This window comes from Pelobates fuscus, chromosome 8 (assembly GCF_036172605.1).
Source record: "Pelobates fuscus isolate aPelFus1 chromosome 8, aPelFus1.pri, whole genome shotgun sequence".
Lineage (NCBI taxonomy): Eukaryota > Metazoa > Chordata > Amphibia > Anura > Pelobatidae > Pelobates > Pelobates fuscus.
The window spans coordinates 9999431-10016535 of NC_086324.1; the positions used below are offsets into that span (position 1 = coordinate 9999431).

Genomic DNA, 17105 nt, shown 5'->3' on the forward strand with positions numbered 1-17105 from the left:
AAATATGCATATATATTTAAATTCTATGTGCGTATTTATGTAATATTTTTACATAATGAAGTTATTTTATTGATTGCAATTTAAGGGACCTGCCTGCCAACCCAGGCCGAAAGTCCAGAGAATTTAATTTGCTATCACTGTATTTTACCCTGTAACGTTCTACGACACCCTAAAACCTGTACATGGGGGTACTGTTTTACTCGGGAGACTTCGCTGAACACAAATATTAGTGATTCAAAACAGTAAAACATATCACAGCGATGATATTGTCAGTGAAAGTGACTTTTTTTGCATTTTTCACACACAAACAGCACTTTTACTGATGATATAATTGTTGTGATACATTTTCCAGTTTTAAAACACTAATATTTGTGTTCAGCAAAGTCTCCTGAGTATAACAGTACCCCCCATGTACAGGTTTTATAGCGTTTTTGAAAGTTACAGCGTCAAATATATGGGTCAAATATTTTTACATTGAAAATGGCTAGGTTGGTTACGTGCCTTTGAGAGCGTATGGTAGCCCAGGAATGAGAATTACCCCCATGATGGCATACCATTTGCAAAAGAAGACAACCCAAGGTATTGCAAATGGGGTATGTCCAGTCTTTTTTAGTAACCACTTAGTCACAAACACTGGCCAAAATTAGCGTTCAATTTAGTTTTTTACTTTTTTCACACACAAACAAATATGAACGCTAACTTTGGCCAGTGTTTGCGACTAAGTGGCTACTAAAAAAGTCTGGACATACCCCATATTGAATACCCTGGGTTGTCTACTTAAAAAAAAAATATGTACATGTGGAATGTTATTCAGAGATTTATGACAGATAATAGTGTTACAATGTCACTATTGATACATTTTAAAAATGTATGTTTTGAAACCGCAATATCCTACTTGTACTTATAGCCCTATAACATGCAAAAAAATAGAAAAAAGCATGTAAACACTGGGTATTTTTAAACTCAGGACAAAATTTTGAATCTATTTAGCAGTTTTTTTCATTCGCTTTTGTAGATGAGTAAAAGATTTTTCACATAAAAGTCAAAAAACATGTATTTTTTTCAATTTTTCATCATATTTTTTCATTTTAAAAAAATTAAATTACATGAGATTATATAAATAATGGTATGTAAAGAAAGCCCCTTTTGTCCTGAAAAAAACAATATATAATATGTATAGGAACAGTAAATGAGAGAGCGGAAAATTACAGCTAAACACAAACACCACAAAAGTGTAAAAAGATGCCTGGTCGCAAATGTACAACATCGCAAAAAAAGTCCGGTCCTTAAGGGGTTAAAACAGTTGCCATTGCTAAGAGTGGAATGAAGTCTGAAACATGATGCCTGTCTGTGGTCATTTGCATATCATGCTGGGAATTCTGGGATAGCTGTAGAAACACAATTTCTCTGTGTTCTGTGTCCAATTGTGACTTCTCAAAGTCCAACTTAAAATATGCAGGTGATGCACATAGAGCATAAGAGTATGGTGACAATTGGTAATCAGTCCAGCCATACGCAATAATAAAACAATCCTCTGGAAAAAAACACATTTGTTTTACCAGTACTATCATTGTCACAGAGAATCATAAGAACTAAACTTCTCTAAAAGAGAGAAGTAGAGAGTAGAGACAAAGACAATAAAGAATATGTGAATAGTGAATAGAAGGTTATTTACAAAAGTCCTCTATAAACATATAAACATATAATTTAATATATAAAACATATAATTATTTGGTTTGTAAAATAGAGATGTCTGGGACCTCTCTCCTGTGTATGCAGCTTGCCTTCATCACATAGTTCCAACAGGGAAGTGAATGATTTTCTACGAGGTCTGACTTCCTTACCTAACTCGAGAAATCAAGAGTCTGCTCTGAAACATGTGAGTGACAGACTGTTTTCTCTATTCTGTACAAAGTGCATTATAGTGTATTTATTTCTATACTGTCCTAGTCAATGCACCCCAATGTGCCACTTTCACTTTAATTTGTGGACCTTATAAACTATGCTTTGGCCAGATTTATAAATTGCTCACAAAGGCCTCCAAAAAAGTAATTCCTGGCAATGCTATGTCATTATCTTTGATTATTTAAGTTAATATTTCTTTTAGTCATTGAATGCTAACATGGTAAACAGGTTCTCTGAAAACTTTATTCTGTTTAATTAAATAAACAAATTCACATATTCTAATTTATTCTCATGCACCCCTGGAGGGACTGTGATTGGGAATATAGCAGTCAATTGGGTCCCATCTTAATTGGTTTTCTCACTCTGTCAGTCTTTCTCAGAACTGACACATCGCAAACTGCATCGTTTTATCTACTTTAGATTTATACATCAATCTTTGAAAGTTAGAAGTGCAAGTTTGTGTTTGTCACTGAATAAATGTCATTAACATTTCCTTAGCTCATATTAAGAGGTATGAGCTTGTTTGGACAGGACCCTCTTCATCTACGGGTTTTTGCTAGAATTATTTCTCTCGGTTAATCTATTGTACAGCACGGCAGAATATTTTGGCACTATATTATTATTATTATTATTATTATTATTATTATTATTATGGTATTTATATAGCACCATCAAATTCCGCAGCGCTTTACAATGGGTGGACGAACAGACATGTGGTTGTAACCAGACAAGTTGGACACACAGGAACAGAGGGGTTGAGGGCACTGCTCAATGACCTTACATGCTAGAGGGAGTGGGGTAAAATGACACAAAAAGGTAAGGATAGTATTAGACTAGTGACAGTTGCAGAAGAGGAATCAGTCAGGAGCTATTAACAGTTATATTAGTTATATATTTATATTTTTATATAAATATTTATATTTAGTTATATATTTATATAAATCATTGTAATTGTCAATAGACACTAAACTAAACTAGTTGCTAAATCAGTAGTTAAAATGTTGTTTACACGTCATAACATCACAAGACAATCTCTAATAACAGGAATGGAGATTTGTAGGTATGCAGAAATATGATATGATTAAGGAGATGCTAAAAGAAGTAACAACCTTTCATATAAAAAGTTGGGAACAAACTTAAATAATTCATAACTGCCTGGAGTATGTATACGGCTGTTATAACAAAACACATACACATTATATTTATGAGTAGACATAGATCGGACTGTCAGACAAGACGGCCAATTAGCAGTTATCCCTTGTTGTAATCTGTGTCCATATTCCCATTGGGATATTACTTTGTCTACAGTGACCCAGATCTTTAGACATGTTTGAAGGGTTTCGTTTTCATAAACTTCCTGTGAAATAAGGTGTCTAATAATCAAGATATAAGAACACAAGATGCCCGGGGTCATTATATATTTTTCTGTTTCTTTTTATTTGCCTAAAACAGAGAGATGTAGGTCAAATATGCAGCATATATTTACTTCTGTTTCCTAACTTGCTAAATCATGTCTTGCCGACACAACAGATATGATTCTCCTCCTGGAAATACATGACCTCGATTGAATTTGACTCACCTTATTCTTGTAGAATAACAAATGAGATTTGTTTAATTGGCTGAATGAGGAGCCCTTCGGTGATTTGACATAAGAGAGGTTGTTTTTCCTCTCGATTCCATGATATGAAGCTGGATTTAGCCGAGTTATAGATATGAAGTCCTGTTTTTTTAGCTATTAGGATCTTTGTGACAGGGGCTTTGATAAATTAGTTTACACTTTTACAATATGAAATAAATTGACATGGTAGTAGAATTGGGATCTTAAGAGTTTAACTTTTAATGGAGTATACCCTTTTACTGTTAGATATCTTTAATGTAATGTGGGTACAGTATTACACAATTTAGTATAATTAACAATATTAATAAATTCAATAATAAAAGTTTTTTTTATTTTAAAGTCTATGAAAGCACCTTCAATGCCTACAAACTATTCAGGAATATTGGGGAGGGTGTAATTCTTTTTAGAAGGGTTTTAGTGTCATGGAGTCAGCACAGGTTAACATTACCTATCTACTAAACACATGAAGTTGGTCTGAATTTTGGGTGATTGTTGATTCGTCCAAATTTCACACCATTGAATAAGCTGATTTGTTTGCTTCAGTGGTGCCAAAAAGATGATTGATGGAAAGAGAGTTGATTAATGGTTAGGGGACAGCCAATATATAAAACGTATATTGTTAAAATGACAGATTTTTATCATCTAAATACTGTTTAAAAGTTCTTTTGTGTTCTACATAAGAGAGAGGAAGAAAGAAATGCGGACTCCAAAAAATGTTTGTAGCTATAAGGCACATTGTGGTTCTACACTTATTTGATTTTATATTTATATGTTGGATATTGGATATATTTTATATAATGGATAACTTAAAATCCAAATTATCAGAAAAAGTTAAAGGAACACTCCATTACAAATTGTAAATAGAACCCCAAAAACAATCATACATGTGTTTTTTACTGCATGTTTCCTTTGGGGGTACATGAAAAAGCAGTGCAAAAGCTACAGCCTGTGCAAGCCCTCCCTATTAACATGTAGTGTAATCCATTGGAAAACTGCTTCCACAGAGAGAAGAGGCTGACATTCTAGAATTATTTTATAATAGTTTCCATCAGTGTCAAAACCTCGTCATACGAACAAGGTTTTACTGAATAGCATTCTGGATAAATCTTTTCAAATTGTATAGGTGAGCTTGTTATAACTTTGTAAAAAAAAACTGTAACCAATCAAAAAGTCTCGGTTCTTTAAAATAAAATATCACTTGTTGCAGCATACAGAACAAAGTGGGTTTGTATTTTATTTCCTAACCACATACAATAAACATAAAGGGCATATATTTATCTTATTGTCTGTCTACACTCCCGTTTGAAAGATCTCATACAATTGGGACATCATTGCAAAAAGAAGAAACAAGGCATGCCCATAATTTTTAACACATTTTACCTTTTAGTTAAATAAATAGTGGGAGCAACATAATATTCACCCTGATGCAGTGTTAGTTTCACTGAAAGGCAATCATACTAGCAATCATAGTGGCCAATAAAGAACATTCACAATATCATTTTTCTTGGAAGATGCTGGTCTGGCCCTGCTCACACTGACTACAGTCAAAGGGGCAATCAAGGAATACTTGTGTATATACAGAGACTTGGTATGGGGCTTCAAATACCACTGTGAGCCAATTTTATTCAGAATTCCGTCACATGAACGGGGAACTGCATGTGTACTAATCTTCTCTGATGACGCTATATAAAGGACAACCAGAGTTAGATTTTGATTTAAACAAAATACATACATATAAGCAGTCCTATTACAAATGGTAGACTATAACATTTTAAAAACTTAGTTTTCTTCTTCTTCATGGATACATCAGGCAGAGTCTGGATACTGCATGGCAAAAAAAATGGTTTGTCTAAATCGATTGTCTAAGAAAAAAAAATGTTTTTGGCTCCACGGACAGAACTCCAAATCACGAATCAAATGGAATGGTATGTTCATCCTTGTTTCATTTGATTATTGATTCGGTCCTATGGGGTTTTTGGAGTTCCGGAATTTGGAGGTATCACAGATCGCCTAAAATTCAGACAGATTAATTTGAAACTGAATGCACAAGTGAACTGAATAGTCCTGCACTTAAGCAAGCAGACACATTGCCATCAGAACACTCGTTAATGTTTACATGACTGATGATGTCATCTCTGTTTTGTGGTGAATGTAAGTTCATGTGGATTATTAAAACAGCATGGAAGCAAAAGACAATGTCTACTAAGTTAAAATTAAATAATGCAGGAAAGAGGCAGTGGCTCTGCCAGATGTCTCCGGTAAGGAAAGAAAAGATTTAAAATCATATACGTTTTCTAACTTGACCATTTTCAGAATTCATTACACCGGCAGCTTTTTTTAAACCCAGATGCAGAGAATGAGTCCAGACCAATGGTAGGCAACCTTCGGCCAACCATGTGTTGTGGGCTACATCTTCCATAATGCTCCAATAATCATAATGTTGGCAAATCATCAAGTGGCATAATGTCCACAGCATCTGAAGCGACCAACGTTGCTTATCCTGGTATAGACCTTGTACTCACTCTGCTGTTTGGAGACTAATGCATTTACTTGGGGTTATGTTTCTTGGATTAGTAGTCCAAACGTTCTTTTATTTTTATTTTCTTGTATTTTTAAACCCCTAAATACATTTTTTATATTTTGCATGTTTCCCAGTTTTGCCCCAGGCCAACAATGGGAATCTTTGCTTTACCAAGTATCAACCTTTCCTTTAAGCTAATTCCTATTCTTTAGAATAATTTTCTTTTTATTATTTTGTTTAACTACCATAGCAGATATTAATATTTTGTAAACTGGATTGATATTTGAGGTGAGGTTACTGCATTTTCTGTCCATTTAACTCAGTTCAACCTTAAACTTAATTTAGTCAAAGGACATACAAAAGCTACCATGATAAATGCCACCTCCTCTTACGGTGCAAAAGCAGAATGTCTCCTTAACCAGCTAGCATAAAATCCAAATAATTGATCACATTATTAATTAAAACCTTGTATTAATTGCTTGTTGCAAAATTCACGTTGAACCTGAGAAAGACCTATCACCTGTTTGCAAAGGTTGTTCTGTTTTCTGTGAACACCTATTGCTGTGTGCTGGACAATATTCTCTGGATCTTAAACCTACATTAAGCTAAGCGTTACCTGCACGTGAAAGCCATGCAATCATGAAAATAAAATTGTAATGAGAAGTGCGTAGTTGACACCTCCAGCCAGCCATATAATGAGAAGCAGAAACACATTGCTTACTTAAACTAATGCTAAGGAGACCCTGGGAGTCCCATGTGCATAATACTTTATCAATATCAGTCAAGTAAGAACATTTAATTCAGGATTTAATATTGTTCTGGCTGGCAGGACTGTTACTGTGTATTGAATATTTGATGCATTTATCTAAATCTGTCTCTTTATCATTATTCACTATAAATATAAAAATATAAATATAAATATTCTGGTATATTAAATCTCTATGTACTTACTGCAGCTTTGGAGTCTAATTTTAGACATAAACGCAAGGGTATAACTTCAGAGCTTTCATTCCATGTTAATTAGGCACTAGTTTAATTAGCTTTGATTGTGTTTCCTCAAAGTACCGCCATACAAGCAGAACTCTCCTTAATTTCTTTCCCCAGGGAGTGATGCTAGAATCTCAGTTTAGGGGAGGCAGGTTGGGATTTAAATACCAACACAAAAAAATATATAATTACTGGTAATGTGCAATAACTATTGCGGTATTGATCTCAAATCAGAACAGATACAAATTTGTCTTTTATCTATAAAACAGGGTCAACATTGTCAAGATTACAGAAAACACTGGTTTAAATTATTAGAAAATACAAATTCTCTCTTATACTTGTGTTTAATAAAGTATATTCATGCCACAGTCATCTGAAAAAAACCTAGCAGGAGCACATACAGGATAGCTGGAGTTGATGTGGCAAGGGACCCTTTACTTAAAAGATCACTATAGGCACCATATATAAAGAAACAACAAATTAGCTGATATAGCTGCAAAGGCCACAAGAGCTGAAAGGTGGGATAGCACATACAATATGACAGATACAGACAAGGATACAACCTGTATAACAGGACGTGATCTTTAACAAATCTAGAAGACAATAAGTAATATATAGTGAAGCATGTAATGGCAAACAAAAGCAGCACCCAGGAGGTAGAGAACTTACAAGAAGTACTGATGGTCTGCGCTTATCTCCCCTTAGGGGTATCTTTCTGCAGGAACAGCAAACTCTTCAAGTGGAAATCCTCAAAAGGATAAAAGAATATATACATAGAATAGCACAGTTAAAATTTTACATAAAATAACTTACATTCAGCCAGCAATCAGCAGGCACATCTCCACTAACAAGTGGAACAAGATGATAGATAAATCTGTGCAGAAGATGGAACCACAGCTGATCACCACTAAGTGCCAAAAAATAAAGCAAATACAATCATAAAATAAAATAAGAACAAAAAGTCCTTCAAATACTCAATCCAACGCGTTTCGTCAATACTGACTTCCTCAGGGATATGAGTGTAGTCTAAAATCCATTCTTTATATATCCTTAGATGTCGGTGTTTCTCATCAGACAATCAAATTTCCCATGGTGTTGAACATTTACGGGGTCTGACGTCAATCATATCTCATTGGTCGAATTCGTATAGGCATCATATAACGTGCGGCCGCGTCTGTAACTTCTGCGTTCCAGCATGGAACGCATGATGGAACTCTTGCGCGGCATGGGCTACTGTGTCCCACAATGGGACATTCATCAAAGGAAAACACCTTCACATTAAACATGGTGAGAGTGGGTACAAAAACCATGTAACCCACTCTCATCCTGGGTATACATACATGGTTAGAAGGGACATGAATACAAAGAACAATATATATGTGGGCTCACAGGAGACCCGAAGTTACAAAAATTCCAATACAAAAAATATATGATATATTGTAGAAAAAGATAATAATAATAAAAAATAATAAAAAAGAAAAAGGAAAAAATATAAAAATGAAATGTAAAATGAAAGTGAAAAAATAATAAAATGAAAATAAATACCAAATTAAATAAATGTAAAATTAAATAAAGAAATAATAATAATAATAAAAATAAAAAATAATATAAATAAATGTTCTATATATTTCTTTGTATCTTTTCCTCACTTGTTACTATACCGTATATCCTTATGGCATCTAATAATGTATTTCATGAAATGCGTCAAGAACGTAATAAAATAATTAATTAATTGTTCCATCAGGAAAATCCCCCTATAGACAATACTTTGTCAAAAAAATTCCAAGCATTAGAACATTCATTGGAAAAGGAGACCAAAAACTGGTGGGAAATTACTTCATTAGAACAGTATTTAGCATCAAACATTATTCCTAGGGGCCTTAGAGTTCTGAAAGTACCAGCGTATGGAACAGAAGATAAAATACTTATGGAAGAGTGGTTTAAAGCCAGTGATGAATGTTCTAATAAATATATTCAAAGCCTTATTGACTTTCAAAAAAGATATTTGAAACAGATAGAGGATGAAATCCATAAATTGAAAAATTAAATAATCATACAGAAGGATACTAAAAATGTAGAAATAAATTACAAAATTTTGAAGGATAAGATAAAAATAGTAGATGACAAAATCTCAACAACAAATTTGACTAAGTTTAGAAGAGACTTAACCGACTATAAAGAAGGCAATGTTAGAAATTGGTCCAAAAACAAATCACATAGGGTCACTAATGAATCTTGGAATAGACACCCCTTTAGATCTACATTAAATAGACAAAACCATCTAAATACTAAACATTTTCATCATACATGGAATCAACCCTAACCATCTCAGGAAAAAGGTTCAGAGGTACCTTATAAATTTCATTCAATCCCCTACTTTCTTAGACAAGGGGCAAAACCAAAAGAAACCAAATCCAATCACTATGACAAACAGATTTCAAAATTTGAGTTCCCCTCAAAAGAAAAGGCCACATATAGAAATGGAGGAAGGGGATCATTCATTATCCCCAACATCCAGACACAGATTGAATCGGAATCTATAGGAGGCATTTTTAATATATCTTGGACGGAATTAACTAAACAAGAACTGTCTTTATTAGAGAAGGGCTTAAAATTCGCCCCTATGGCGGGGATAGAACCCTTTGAACGTTTCCTTGACAACCAAAAGTTTTTAAAAAAATTAACTGTTAAAGGAACACTATAGTCACCTAAATTACTTTAGCTAAATAAAGCAGTTTGAGTGTATAGATCATTCCCCTGCAATTTCACTGCTCAATTCACTGTCATTTAGGAGTTAAATCACTTTGTTTCTGTTTATGCAGCCCTAGCCACACCTCCCCTGGCTATGATTGACAGAGCCTGCATGAAAAAAAAACTGGTTTTACTTTCAAACAGATGTAATTTACCTTAAATAATTGTATCTCAATCTCTAAATTGAACTTTAATCACATACAGGAGGCTCTTGTAGGGTCTAGCAAGCTATTAACATAGCAGGGGATAAGAAAATCTTAATTAAACAGAACTTGCAATAAAGAAAGCCTAAATAGGGCTCTCTATACAGGAAGTGTTTATGGAAGGCTGTGCAAGTCACATGCAGGGAGGTGTGACTAGGGTTCATAAACAAAGGGATTTAACTCCTAAATGGCAGAGGATTGAGCAGTGAGGCTGCAGGGGCATGTTCTATACACCAAAACTGCTTCATTAAGCTGAAGTTGTTCAGGTGACTATAGTGTCCCTTTAAACTTTTTTTTGAGAAAAAGAGCCAAATTGCTCATCATGATAATACCATCTCGACACAAAATGAAATTATAGATCCGACTATTTCCGATCCTGTATTTATTCATTCATCCTTGAAGAACAGATCTAATTTTTATCCCACGTTTGATAGAGGAAAATATTTGGAAGTATTTAACGACCTAGTACAAACAGATCTTGAAAAATCCAAAGGAAAGAGGCCAAATATAAATCCAGATATAATTTAACCAACAAAGAAAGACAAGCTTTAAATAAGTTAAAAAAGGACTCCCAACTGGTAATTAAAGAGGCAGATAAGGGAGGAGGTACGGTTATTATGAATAGACAATATTACATGCAGGAAGCCCATCATATTTTGGGAGATAATACCACTTATAAAATATTGGAACAGGATCCCACCAAACCATATTTGGAGGACCTTCAATCTTTTCTCCAAAGGGGACTTGATGGTAATATTATTTCTAATGAGGAATTTAAATATATTTTTAACTCTTCATGTAAAATAGCGATTTTTTATTTCCTCCCAAAGATCCATAAGAGTCTATCCTCCCCCCCTGGCCGTCCAATTATCAGTGGTATAAATTCATTATCCTGCAATCTTTCAGAATATGTGGATTTTTTTCTTAAACCTTTTGTGTCCTTATGTCCTTCATTCATTAGAGATACCAAACATATTCTGTAAACTTAAGAGTCCTTTGTTTGGAAACCTTCTTATATTTTGGCTACTGTGGATGTTGCCTCTCTGTACTCCAATATCCCTCATGATAAGGGTTTGGAGGTGATTAGAGATGTACTCGTTCAACAACAGACTTTATGTCTCACACAGATTGACTTTCTTTTGGCATGTATTCAATTTGTGTTAACCACACATTTTTTTGGCTTGATTCCCAGTTCTTTTTACAGCTATGTGGTGTCGCCATGGGGACGAGGTTCGCTCCCAGTTTTGCCAACTTGTATGTGTCCCATTGGGATGCCTTATGCATACGGTTGGGACCTCAGCTGGGGGGGAGCCTCGTCCTATGGCGATGCTACATAGATGATGTGCTCATTGTTTGGGAGGGTGATAAAATTAGCCTGGAGGCTTTTATTAGAAATATTAATTCCAATCAATATAATTTAAAATTCACTTCAAACATTCATAAAGAAAGTATTGATTTTTTGGATTTGACTCTACATGTTGAAAAGGGAATGCTTAATACCAGAACCTTTTTCAAAAAAACTGATTGCAATACGGCAATCAAAAAGACCAGTCTACATCATCCGACCTGGTTAAACAATGTCCCTAAGGGACAAATAACACGTATGCAAAGAAATTGCTTGAAGAACAATCTGAGATAATAAAAATAGATATTTGGAAAAGGGGTATAACATGGAACAGATGGAAAGGGAAATTACCCAAATAAAGGAAAAAGAACGTTCTGAATTTTTTGCTGAAAAGGGTTTAAAAAAGAAAGGAAATAATACTCACGTAGAATTTGCATTCATTACTAAATATAATGTACATGCTAAGAAAATAGAAAATAGAAAATTCTTGAAAAACATTGGGCCATTCTAAAAAAGGACAAAGTCTTGGGTAATATTATACCTGAAAAACCAAGGGTTATCTATAGAAAAGCTGGTAATCTTAAGAACCAACTAGCACCTAGCCTCTTACCTATACAAATTAAGAATTCCAATAACAATAACAATTTTTTACTTTCTCAAAAAACTCCAGGTTTTCATAAATGTGGGGCTTGCTCTACATGTATGCATCAAAAAAGAAAAACGATATCCTTTACAGGTACATATGCTAATAAGACGTACATTATTAAGAAATTTATACACTGCACATCCACATATGTACTTTATTTATTGCAATGTGGATGGGGAGCACAATATGTAGGCAGAACCATCAGGCCATTACACAATAGATTCCGAGAACATTTTAATAATATTAGAACCAATAAAGTGGAACATAGTGTTCCTAAACACTGCAACAGATGTACACTCTTTAATTGGTCCACTTTTATTGCCATCGGTATAGATTCCATTGATAGACATTGGAGAAATAAAATGCATGAGTTGGTTAGAAAAGAGGCACAATGGATATATAATCTAAAAACTTTAAAGACCGGTTTAAACCAAGACATTGACATAACAGGACTCATTTAATTTTCATAATTTTCTTTCCTTTTCACTGTCTATATAGATGATTTTTGGGTATTACTACTATAAATAAAAAAAAAATTCAAGCTTTCTTTTCCTGACTGTTTGGGCCGATTGGATTATCCTTTTTTTGAGCAATATATATACATATATATTTCGTACTAATTTTGTTTTTCTTTCTTGTAGATTTTGAACCAGTTCAATGTCTTATATGAAAACATACTGTTTGTGCCATGCAAAATATTCATTTTGTGGTTGATATGTACATGTATGTGGACCCACATGATACCTAATTTTTAATATTCATATATTTTATTTTTTCATATTATTATTTTTTATTTTTATTTTTATATTTATTTTTATTTTTATGTTCATTTTTATTTTTATTTTTATATTTATTTTTATTATTTTTTATTTATTTTTTATTTTATTTTTTATTTTTATATTTATTATTATTTTTATTTTCATTTTTATTTTTATTATTTTTTATTTATATTATTATTATTATTTCTTTATTTAATTTTACATTTATTTAATTTGTTATTTATTTTCATTTTATTTTTTTTCACTTTCATTTTACATTTCATTTTTATGTTTTTTCCTGTTTCTTTTTTTATTATTTTTATTATTATTATCTTTTTCTACAATATATCATATATTTTTTGTATTGGAATTTTTGTAACTTCAGGTCTCCTGTGAGCCCACATATATATTGTTCTTTGTATTCATTTCCCTTCTATCCATGTATGTATACCCAGGATGAGAGTGGGTTACATGGTTTTTGTACCCACTCTCACCTTGTTTAATGTGAAGGTTTTTTCCTTTGATTAATGTCCCGTTGTGGGACATCATAGCCCATGCCGCGCAAGAGTTCCGTCATGCGTTCCATGCTGGAACGCAGAAGTTACAGACGCGGCCGCACGTTATATGACGCCTATACGGATTCGACCAATGAGATATGATTGACGTCAGACACCGGACATGTTCAACACCGCGGGAAATTTGATTGTCTGATAAGAAACACCGACATTTAAGGATATATAAAGAACGGATTTTAGACTACACTCATATCCCTGAGGAAGTCAGTATTGACGAAACGCGTTGGATTGAGTATTTGAAGGACTTTTTGTTCTTATTTTATTTTATGATTGTATTTGCTTTATTTTTTGGCACTTAGTGGTTTGTGATCAGCTGTGGTTCCATCTTCTGCACAGATGTATCTATCATCTTGTTCCACTTGTTAGTGGAGATGTGCCTGCTGATTGCTGCCTGAATGTAAGTGCAATCAGTGCAATAATTTTATTTTAAATTTTAACTGTGCTATTCTATGTATATATTCTTTTATCCTTTTGAGGATTTCCACTTGAAGAGTTTGCCGTTCCTGCAGACAGATACCCCTAAGGGGAGATAAGCGCAGACCATCAGTACTTATTGTAAGTTCTCTACCTCCTGGGTGCTGCTTTTGTTTGCCATTACATACTTCACTATATATTACTTATTGTCTTCTAGATTTGTTAAAGATCACGTCCTGTTATACAGGTTGTATCCGTGTTTGTATCTGTCATATTGTATGTGCTATCCCACCTTTTAGCTCTTGTGGCCTTTGCAGCTATATCAGCTAATTTGTTGTTTCTTTATATATTTTAGCTGAGTGACTGAGGTATACTCTTGGTGATAGCACATTTTCACTTCTCAGGTTATGCTGTAGTACATTTTCTATATATTACTATAGGCACCATAACCACTTTATCACTTTCACAATGTTGTTATTTTCTTAGTTCTGGGTCAAATGATGGTCTTTCCCCCATTTCAAATTTGACACAATGACATTTGCCAGATTATTTGCTGGGCCTATGTTGCCTTTGAGACCGAATGGAAACTTATCATGGAATTCCATTTGTAAAAGTAGACATTCCAGGTTGTTCAAAATTGAGTATGTCCAGTGTTTTTTTTGGTAGCTCCTTTTTTTTGGAAGCTAACCAAAATTAGCATTCCTATTTTGTCTTCACAAAAAAACTTTCTCTTTCTCTGATGATTTCATCAGCATTATACGTTTTAATGCTCTAAAACTGTACCCCTCATGTCCATGTTTTTAAAGGTTTTGGTAAAGTTATATATGTTATATAATAATATATCATTTCTTTATTATCACATAAAAATAGATGTGTGGCATAATAATTTATTTTTTTAAATTGTATTTCTACTTTGGGGGAACTGCATGAGCGCCTGGGGGACTTCAAACTATTATGGAATTCTATGCCACCACAATGGCATTTTAAGCCCATTTAATGTGACATGGCAAAGAACGCCATAACGGCATTAAGGGTTTACAGAAACAGTAGATAGTGAGTAGCAGTCATGTCCCAGAGTTTATTTTCTCCTGACATCTAAATATCTGGTTTGGTTGTATCTCCTGCAACTTCAAGAATTTGCTAAATAATTATGAATATTGCCTCACCCCTACCAACCGTATATATATATATATATATATATATATATATATATATATGTATAAGTCATTTGTTTTATTTTAAAATAAATTTGATACAAAAATGATAATTTTGTTGTTTTCTTTGTGTGTTTGCAGATGGAGTCCCCTTTACTTGGTGGATTGGGAGGGGAAACCAGAGACACACCTACTGGGGCGGGTCAGTGCCCGGAGACCAGAAGTGCGCTTGTGGATTTGAGGAAAGCTGCATTGACATGAGACATTTCTGTAACTGTGATGCAGACAGATATGAATGGTATGTTTTGCTTTTTTACTTCGCCTTTTATGTAAGTTTCCTATTTTGCTGGAAGAATTGAAGCAGAAGATTCAAATGCTTGGATTTTCTACAGCTTCAGAAGAATCCACTGCTCTAAGTACTTACAGTAGGTAGTTTGGGAGCCCGCATGCACACTGCCAGGGTTGTTAACTAAATCACTGGATTTTGGCCAGATGGACAAAATCTTCTAAAAAATAACCAAATTCCAACCACAATGGCAATTCTCGGATTTGCTAAAAGCCAAATACAGTCGGAATTTCATTGGTGCGAGCGGATCTGCGCCAGTTGTCCACATGTATTCGGTGTCGGAATTTAAATACTATTTGCCCGCTGATAGTGCTGTCACGCAGGCAATTAGTAACTTTATGCAGTGCGTGAGTTAATTATGTGGTGACTGGTCTGTGCTTGTTAGCCAGACGCCACTTTCAAAACCACAGGAAGAAATACATGAGCCTATGTCCCACCTAGCGCTGCCAGCAAGTGAATAGTTTGGATTTTTAAAAATAAATTCAGGTCTGGATTTAAAGCGTCTGAGCCCAGATTTCAGCTGTTCGCTTGCTTTTGGTCTTGCTTGAAACCCGACGAAATCTGAAGATTGTTAAATAGCATGAACAATGGCCGAATTTTTTAAATAAGTTGAAATATAGGATATGTGTCAATTTTTGCATAAGCATTACTGAAACTTTTTTTGCTCCCCGCCTACTGAATAAATTTAACTTTACTATGAAAGTTTTAATTTCTCTCTTTAAAAATAAATATAAATATTATTATTATCATTATTATTATTTATTTATTGTTTTGGTGGTAAACTATACAAACAAAACAAATCACAGCATGACAAATGCATAAACACAGTGTAATGCAAGACAGATGGATTATTATGTAAAAAAAATAAAAATAACAGAATAAAATATGATTTATGGCAGAAATGTGGACTGAATTCATGAATATGCATTCTAAGAATGTAAGATGTAGAAGAAAAAGGAAAAAATCCTCGGGCGAGCTGTAGGGGTCTCCATGGGTTCCATGGGGGTGCCCCAGGGTCAACGAAAGCCGAATCTCGTTCACACTGAGCTTTATTGGTGAATAAAGAGGATAATTACCATGTTATACACATAAATGATAATATAATGTGTGGCTAGATCATTATTATGCACTAGATATGTCAGATGCAAATTGAATTTTTAAGAGATTTTGTTCTCTGCCTTTTCACCTTGAGGGGCATCTAAGCATTCATTAAAGGTTCATTTCAATAAAAAAAACTGCACTAGTGAATTTTAGTAAAATAGACTTTTCAGCCACAGAAATTGACCTATCCAGAACTGACTCTTTCAGTATCATAATGAGTAAAGTATCAGGTCTATAGAAAGATATGTCAGTAGTAGAAAGAGCATCCAGGCACTCCAAGTATCTTCAAATGTGTTTATTGGGACAAGTGAGACACCGCAACGTTTCAAGCCTTGAAAGGCTCTTTGTCTACTAGCCAAGCAAAGCACATTTGAAGATACTTGGAGAGCCTGGATCCGCTTTCTATTACTGATTTCTACTCCCTAGGGCTGGTGATGGCCTTTGGTTCAGTTTAGCACCCGGATCTTCACGTGATTGAAGTGTGGTTCTTTTTTTCTCTTTTTGCAAATACAGAAACTCAGCACTAGTTTGCACATGCTACAGAATCTGTTGCCATCTATGAAAATAAACTCTCTGAGAATTCAGGTCCGAAAAACTACATTTTAGTACAATTTGCAAATAGTAAGTTTGCTGTATTCTGTCCCAGATGAGCAAGATACCCTTTAATGCTACTAACCCCATTTCCTCATCAGAGTAAAGGCCTATTCTGCTTACTATATAGCAATGTTTCCATGGACTTCAGCAGAGGAATAGCTAATCAATACATAGTGGCCCCTTCTCA

At 34.1% G+C, this 17105-nt stretch overlaps 1 protein-coding gene across 1 annotated transcript in view; it reads left to right on the forward strand.

Moving 5' to 3' along the window:
- CNTNAP5 (contactin associated protein family member 5) overlaps nucleotides 1-17105 on the forward strand; it is a 355606-nt gene that overhangs the window by 264820 nt on the left and 73681 nt on the right. The window contains exon 14 of the mRNA XM_063429233.1: nucleotides 15019-15175. Within this exon, the coding sequence (XP_063285303.1) occupies nucleotides 15019-15175 (157 nt within the window). The remainder of the gene's footprint in view (nucleotides 1-15018; nucleotides 15176-17105) is intronic.